This window comes from Astatotilapia calliptera, chromosome 3 (genome assembly GCF_900246225.1).
Source record: "Astatotilapia calliptera chromosome 3, fAstCal1.2, whole genome shotgun sequence".
Lineage (NCBI taxonomy): Eukaryota > Metazoa > Chordata > Actinopteri > Cichliformes > Cichlidae > Astatotilapia > Astatotilapia calliptera.
Genome location: NC_039304.1, coordinates 24,884,587 through 24,893,272, shown reverse-complemented (window position 1 = coordinate 24,893,272; position 8,686 = coordinate 24,884,587). Strand labels below are relative to the sequence as shown.

The 8,686-nt window shown below is 47.0% G+C and overlaps 1 protein-coding gene across 1 annotated transcript; it reads right to left on the bottom strand.

Annotated features, from left to right (window-relative positions):
• Positions 1-6,557: 6,557 nt before the first annotated feature.
• Positions 6,558-7,971, bottom strand: LOC113012781 (uncharacterized). The gene is made up of 2 exons (XM_026153108.1): positions 7,372-7,971; positions 6,558-6,909 (listed from the first exon to the last, which is right to left on the bottom strand). Exons 1-2 carry the CDS (start codon positions 7,954-7,956, stop codon positions 6,751-6,753), a joined length of 744 nt encoding a protein of 247 aa, XP_026008893.1. The 5' UTR covers positions 7,957-7,971; the 3' UTR covers positions 6,558-6,750.
• Positions 7,972-8,686: the final 715 nt, after the last annotated feature.

The following is an 8,686-nucleotide window of genomic DNA, read 5'->3' as shown; positions in this document are numbered from 1 at the left end:
GACATCCAGAGGCCCCCAGAACACAAGAGACCAAGGAAGACCAACAGAGGGGCAGCCGCGCCACTGTCCCAGTAAGAGCTGAGGAGAGTCCCAGATGAGGGCTCACTCAGCAGCCGCGGAGCAGAAGCCAGGGGGAGTTGCAGTGACGCGCCCGTGAGCTCCGCCGGCAGCCAGCTGTGCCTGAGTGACCGAGCCCCAGGCCGAGAGGCCGGGGGCACCCCACCTCCGAAGTGGCCCGAGTGAGCCCCAGGCTCCAGGCCCCGATAAGCGGCCGCCAAGGAGTAAGCCGGTGTGTACCCGGACGCCCACCCCCAGACACAAAGAACCACCAACGCACCGATGTCTGAGGGAGTCCGCCACTGGCAGGGGAAGTGGTGGTGGGTGGAGATAGGCCTCCAAACCTTGGAGGGCCTGAGATGTCCCCAGAGAGGTGGCGTCTGATACCCAACCTGACATATAGACACAAACATACAGGCACACACAGATACAAACATCCATTCCCACCCTCATGCTCTCATATGCACTTACTCCACACTCAACCAACGTGGAGACAGACATAAAGAGACGCTGTACACACGATCACACTCCCCAAGCGTACTCTACAAACCGGGTCTAGGTACCCTTGCCCCTGGAGGGGGGAACTGCACCCAGACCCAGGTGGTGTTACCCTTTTCCCTGCGGTGGGGAGAGGCAGACCGCCCCGACTCCGCAGCAGCAGGGAGGCCCCACACCCCAGACCGCAGTCGGACGGCCAACTCCTCCTCCTAGCCCCCCCGCTCCAGCAGGCCGCAGAGAATGGGGGTGAGAGAAGACTCCAAACCTCCCTCCACCCGCTCATTGTAGTGTTGATGCATGTGTGTTCTAAGGTGCATTTAAAACCCAGGAGGGCTTGGAGCTACCTGCCAGAGAGCAGCAGGTAAGCGCATGGTCCCTCCTGCTAGCCCTCAATGTCTACGTGTATTTAAAATTGAGAGGTGGGCAACGACGCCAGGGGTGAGGTGTACACCCTGATGGTACTTTGGACTCCGTGTATCGTGCCCACCCCCAAGATCCTATATGTATGTGTAATGAGGGTGTGAGTAATGTGAATGTCTAAGTTGTGGGATAAAATTGAGGCAGAGGCAGCCAGAAGGGGACAGAGGGGGGGATAGCCTCCTCTTCACCCTGGTGACATACCCCTACTCCAAGGCCCTGCATGTGTGGGTGGTTGTGGTGGAGCGGGAAGAGGGAGGCAGCTGGAGATGGGGAGGGAAGGAAGGGAGGGGCAGGTGACCCCTCCCTGGGGCCAGCTCCCCCGCTGACCCCAGTAGGCACTCCCATACTCCGCGACCCGCCAGGGAAAGGAGGCCCAGGCCCATCCAGACCGGGGCCCAGTGCAGCAGCACCCCCCGGCCCCACAGAGCCCGGGACAGTCCACCCAACCCCACCACAGAGAAAACTGCACCCACCCCCCCATCCACTCATCTTCCAGACTACATGAGACGATAGACGCCCAGGCTGAGATCTTCCTCCACCTCTCCTGTATCTCCCCCTCCTGCAGAGGGAGCTCCTGAGGAGAGGAAAGCTCCTGCAAGGTGTGACAATCTCCCCCACCAGTTGAAGAGCCCCCCAGGTGGCTCGACACACCGGCGGCATCATGCACCAGGGATGGGCCCCCATGCACCCACCCGCCCACAACCCCGGCAACACACAAACCAGGACCCAAGGCCCCGAGGCCCGACCAGGGCCCCAGCCCAGAGACGGAGCGCCCCCAGAACCTCACGCCCATCCCGGACCCACCCAGGGGCAGACAGGCTACCAGGTCAGTAACCCACGTCCGTCAGCACAGACCCTCCCCTAGCCCCGCTGCACGCAGCCACGAGGAAACAGTCAGAAAAGAGCCCACGGGCTCAAATTCAGAAACTCATGTGCCCCCCCCCCCCCCCCCCCCCCAAAAAAAAAAAAAAAAATAAAATAAAATGAAAAAATTTTGACCAAAAAAATAAAAAAAGAATGTGATGCTAACACCGTGATTCTATAGTGAGGAAGAGGATTTGAGATTAAAAACACGTCAGCAGCTGGAGAAACGCTCCCCGTTTAATCACAACAGCACAACAGCACCTCTCGCTGGCCTGTACAAATCATTTTACTTGGCTCAACCCGAGGCCTTTCAGGCCATTAACTCCAAACAGTTCATTTGAGTATTTTTAATTTTTGGTAGGCAAAGCACTTTATATTGCAGGGTAAAGACCTACTGTGACAGCACTGAGCAGCTCCTTCAGTGGGAGACTGCGGCACCCACGGTGTGGGACGGAGAGATTTCGCAGGTCTTTCCTCCCCACTGCTGTCAGACTCCATAATAAAGACTTTAACTGATCAAGCACACACATCCATACATATGCAATAATACTAAGTGCAATAATCCTTCTGTCATCGTTGTATTTTTACTCAGTTGTATATAGTATTTGTATTTGTATTCTATTTTTATCTTATTGTATATTTATTTTATTTTATTTTATTCTACTGTATATAGTATTTTATTTTATTCTATTCTGTACAGCTGTGTACTGTATTTATTCTTATTGTATTCTAATTTTTGCCTCATAACTTTTGCACTGTCCACTTCCTGCTGTGACAAAACAAATTTCCCACGTGTGGGACTAATAAAGGTTATCTTATCTTATCTTATCTTATCTTACAACAACTTTAAGGTAAGCTAATGGCTCAGTCTCACTGACTTTGACAGTTTATCAGCATTCATTGCTGGATTATCAGAAATAGATTGCAAACTGATCCCAGTCAATCACAGACTGATATCATATTGACTCAGCAGGCAGACAGACTGCTGACATTTATTAACTGTACTTACTGCACGGGAGCAGAGAGTCCAAGATGAGTCCGTCTCTCTGTTGTGACTTTATGAGATTTCCAAATCATTGCATTTACATTTTAAAACACAGAGTTTGTAAAACTGTGATTCAGATTAATTTAATTTGAGCTCATTGTTCTCCTGCTGGGCCCCATCTGTTGGTTCATGCTCACTGCTCTGAGACTGTGTGGCTTGTAAAAGCAACAGTATATTCTCAGCACAAAGCAGAGCACGTTACTTCACAGCAGTGTAAACCACAGCCATTCACTTCCCCTCAGGAGTGGAAATCAAAACGATTCAAGTCTTAACATTTATTGAAGGCTGTGTGGGAGCGCTGAGTAAACAAGTGCTGCTGTGGAGCTAATTTGGAGCAAACTGCTTTATGTTTAAATTCACAGGGTGATTCTCTTCAGTATTACTGGTCAACAACTGCACATAATCCACACTGGAACTGTTTGTGTGTGAAAGCAGTTACAAAACTAAAGCAGCTCCTGTTACATGTGCTAATGTGTTGTTGGCTGAGGCTGAGGAGGCTACAGAGCAGATCACTTTCTAGTCTCCCCGTCTAAATGAAAGTGTTGTGTAAAAAAACACCAGTGTTATCCTTTTACTGTCTGATATGTTGTACAGGGTGTATCAGAAAGAAACCTCAGGTCAGCTGACCACACGGTCCAAGTTAAAGTCCTCCTGGAGCTCAGTGCACTGGATCCAGCTCTAACTCCAGATGATGATGATGATGATGCCGGTCAAACTCTTGGTTAATATGAAGGCTGTCAGGAGGCTTGTTAAGACTCATCATAACTCTGCTGCTCCCTCTCTGCAGGTGCTGTGTTCAGCTGAGACGATGATGCTGCTCGTCTTCAGCTGTGTGGGTGGAGCAGCAGCAGAGGTGGAGGCTGGAGGATGGTGTGGATGCATTAGCACGTCTGGTGTGTAACAGCCTTTAACCTGCTGTGGGTCAGACTTTATCACCAGACTATCACTGCTGGGCCTCACTGACGTTCTCGAGAACATCGTATCCCAGGATTTTTAAATTGATATCACAGACCACAACCTTAAAGTCAAGGTCAAAGGTCAAGTGTTCTGAAAAGCTTGTGAACTCAGTTTGATGTGTTTCAGTAGAGCTTCCACAAATAACAGGCGATGAAGTAAAATCACTGTTCAGTCATGCGTGCAGGTAAGAATAGACAGTGACTGAGAGCGTTCATGCGTTTAAGGTGGAATAGATTGTGTTCGCTCTGGTGATTCAGCTGTTTCAGGGCTGATCAGCTGTTCTACAACTTTTACCTCAGAGGATTTGTGGCACCTACAGATTCTCCTGTACCTGCCAGCACACTGACACTTTGACTATCACAGGCCTGTGTGTGGACATGTGGACGCTCTGTGTAACAATGATATTCATTTTAGCACTACTTACTACTGACATGCAAGAGAGGAAGACCAGGGTTCATTTCTTTGCTTATATCTTTCTAAATGCAGGGTAATGACTGTGTAATGTGTTGAATTTAATGTAGTGGACTGTCTGAGTGGGTTTGCTGATAAGCTGAGGTAGTAGAAGATAAGCAGCTCTAAGATTTACTGTCTCTGCTGCACTGAACGAGTCCTCTGAGCTTCAGCCGCAGACACAAATGATGTGGATGATGTTGAAGCTGATGGGAGTGGTGGGAGGATTGTTGTTGTAGGTGTGACAGAGCATAAGCGAGTGATTGAAGGAGAATAATTAGTTGATTAAGATTAAATTAAATGTCTATAGATGTCTGTGAAACACTCAGCTTGGTGGCTGGCGTTGAAGTGTTTTCATAAGCTTTCCTGTTGTGACTTTGCATTTTCTCCCTGCATGAAACTCATTCATGTTGCATGACTTGGTGATCCTGAGCTGGCCGTGGATGTGGGGTTAAATGTGGCTCATCGGCTGCTTTGCACAGTGCAAACCCTTCATAGCCCTTCATTTGTAATTCTGCTAAATTAAGCCACCGTCTTTACTGCTGCTCTGGTCAGTGCATCACGTCTCAGTTCACATCAATAATGCTCAAATATTTGCTGCCTCTCAGTGAATGAGTCAGCTGCAGTAAAAGCCTGGTCTCAATCACAGCAATTACAGGGCAGCTTTTTAGCTAGTGGTCATTTTTAGTTGGCTTGTGCTGCTCAAACGTTCACACCGTCATGTGAATGATGTCTGTGGCGTGTGTGGGATCAGAGAAGGTTTACGTGGAGTTTTTGCTTATTAATAATTGTTCAAAAAATGCCAACACCTTCCAAATCTGAGACTTTCTCTGAGAAATGGAGAGCTGCAGTCTGCTCTTCAGGTTTTCTTGTATGCGTGGATCTGAATATCAGGATGGAGCTTCATGAATGCCACAGAGTTTGCATGAATCACTGTGATATGATCAAAGCTAACAGACATTTTCTGTCCGCTGTCTGATAACAAACACTGACCAGGATTAAAATGGAACTTTGATGACATGTGAACGCAGTTGGTCAGGATAAATTAAAGGTGGTGATTGTGTGTTACTTTATTTAACTGAAATCTGTGGATTTACCTTTTATTTCTTGGCATTTGTTCAATCAAAAAGCTTAAAATGCTCATGTAAATGAACCCAGAGTTAAAAAAGAAAAAAAAGAAAAGAAAAGAAAGAAAAACATAAAAACTCTTTGGAAGCAAAATGTCTCTGGTCAGGTGAAACTTCTGTCCCACTGTGACGACTCTGAGAATAGACTGAGTCTGTATTGATCGCTCAGTGCATTATGTGCTGAGTCAGTTGAATCTGACACTGCTTGCTGCCACACACTGCTCTAGTGTGCACACACACCTATCTAACAGATGGCCATATAAGGTAAAGCAGCCAGGACATCAGTGTAACCAGCAAACAAAGAGAAATGAAACTGTGAGAGATTCTGTTCTTGAGTGTTTCATGCAGGCAGATCCTGATTATATCAGCACAGCTTTTAATTTCTTATTTTCTCGTGTTCACAGAGTATCTTCACTCCACATGTAGAGTTGGTTCCACTACCCTGAGGGCTGAACTACAAACCAAGTCCAGCATAGCTTAGCTTTCTTTGCATTAGCTGGCTCATAAAACCTCAGTCAGATATAAACTTCACAAACACCTGGCAGGAGTTTGTGGAGGACCTGAGCTTCCTCCTCTCCCTGAGCATTGTCTACTACGTCAGTGAGGTCCTGCCTTTCTCAAGGTGGAGGCAGTAAAATAAATGAAGATCCTTGTGTAGAACAAAAACCCTGTTTGCTCTGTTACAAGCTTTATATTGCTGATGTTTTGTATCTTTGATTTTCATTGTTTTCTCCCCACTTGTTATTTACTCAAATGTTTTTGGTATGAACTTTTTTTTTTCCTTGTTGTCTTTATTTTACACAAATACCTGCAGCTGTTGTTTAAAAATGTCTCGCTATGTGCAATAAATGAATAAAATCTCATAATGACTGTAATCTTCATCAGGTTAGAGTGTCAGTTTGTTATTATCTCAACTTTATTGGCAAACAGCAGCTTCCCTGAGATTTTTATAAAGAGCAAAGTAAACAGAGTGAAGACTGTAAATCTCTATAAACAAACAGGACAAGTTCTCGCTGTAAATGAATAATTTTAATATAAAAGGGGACTAAATAAGTAAGCAGAATAAACAATAAAACAGTTCTGAAGAATGAAGAATTTTGTAAAGTTGTCTGAGGAGCTTTGAAAGAAAGCGACTGGACGTTCACCTCTTCTTCTCCACTTTAAGGGTTGAGTTGTTTTTCGTTTCATTTATAAAGTCAGGGTTTCCGTTTGACTTTAGCATGTGTTGTTGGTCACAGTCTGATTCTCTGCCCTCTTCAGCCCCTCCTCCTCCTCTTTGCCGTTGCAGAGGTGTCCATCACCGTTGTTGATGCTAACATTTTTCAAGTTTATTTATTCCTGCTCTGAGGATCCTCCACTGAAACCTTGAGTGTGCACATTGAATTTCCTGTCCCTCAGAAACCAGCAGAGCCAAACCAGCAGGGCAACGATCACAAATACAGCTGCTGTTATGAAGAATGTTCTCCACGACCAGTCGGAGCACTCTGATGGCTGCAGAGGACAAGAAGACAGAGCAGAAATGTTAGTGAGCAGTTTTAACTGACTTTTAATGCTTTCAGTTAAAGTTAAAATAAAACATTTTACACCGTAAAGCTTAACGTAAGGATGAGATCTTTATGTGGTGCGACAAGTGGTGAGACTGAAGGTTGGACAGCAGATGTGGGGACATTAAAATTGCAGAAAATTGTAGAATTTCGGTCAAACAGGAAAAACAGGGGCTTCTGGTTTTTATGGAGCTTCTGCGACCATTATGACACTGACTATGAGGCTCTGAAAGAGCTGCTTCCACCGAGTTATCAAAGCCCATGACTGCCATAAAGGCCTCCCCCGATCATCAGAATACATTTCTTGTTGAGCTGGGCTCTGTTATCTGTGTGGTTGTGTGGAAGAATACCTCAGTAGACCTTTAATGTTCACAGTGAAGTCTAAAACTAATGCAGTCTGTGTTCTTACCCTCTCTGTGGTTGTAGGCTGTGATGTGGTGCTCGGTGGTGTCGGTGGTGTGGAGACGTGCAGGCGGACAGCGGAGCGGTGTTTCTCCACTTTGTCGATGTCACAGTAATAAACTCCTCTTTCTCTCGCCTCGGCTCGCTTTATGATGAGGGACAGGTTTGCTCGTTGGTCCCAGTCTGATGGTATTGAGACCCGGCTTTCATCAAAGCTTTTTCCATATGTGGTTTTCCCCGACCGGACATCCAGCTCCAGCACCACCTCTCCATCTCTCCTCCAGCGCACAGACTTCACCCACTGACCTGCTGTGATGGAGCGGCACGGGAGGATGGCATCCTCGCCCTCGCGTACAAAAACATCAGAAGGTATGAATACCTGCAGCTGTGCACTCTCTTCTTTCTTGTTGTTGCAGTCAAACTCGTAATAGCCTTCATCACTGATATCTGCACTTGTCAGTATCACAGAGTCGCTGCTTTGGAAAAACCTGTTAATATAACCTGGAGCCGGCTTCCAGCTGCCGTCGAGATCCCCGACCGAATGGAGGCTGTTGTCCTGCAGGCGACGTTTCAGCGTGCCTCTTCCTTTCATGCACTCCTCTGTGAGGGGAAATGTTACATCGTCTCCTGCAGCGGCTTGAATCAGTTTCCCAGAAACGCTGCTGATAAAAAGAAGAGGAATGAGCGTAGAGACCGAAAAACGTGTCATCTTGTCAGTGTGGCAGCAAAGTGAGCCGCACAGCAGCTGACTCTTTTTATCTGCAGATGCCTCTGGTTATGACTGCTTGTGCCAACCAATGCACCGCCCTCAGAGAAACCACAGGAAACCACAGAGTGGGTGAGTGCTCAAAGGGCCTGTTAGTGTTGGTGTATGAGGTGAGATTGGTACCCAGCACAGACTTTTAAGCCGGCGAGGCATGATAGCGGATGGCGCTCAGGTGCGTCCGCCTCACTTGCAGCCGCCTCACAGACCACGTCCCGCCACAACCACCTTTATAAATCTTCACAGTCTGAACTCTCTTTGACAAGATTTCTTGTAATAGTTCTCCACGCTTCTTGATGGACATTCGAAGTCTTTGTTTCTGCCTTTAGATGATCCCACATGTTGAGTTACAGGATCTGGGGAGGCCAATCCATGACTGATAGTGTGTGTGTTTTTCTATCCAGGTATGGTTTTACTGCACTGACTGTGTGTTTGGGATCCTTGTCATGCTGAAATGAGGCTGCTATATAATTTTGGCACACCACAGTCTGTACCTCCTGTTTCTAGTTTGGTTTCTTGCCAGTCACCTGTTTGGAACAATTAGTGTTTTTTTGACAGG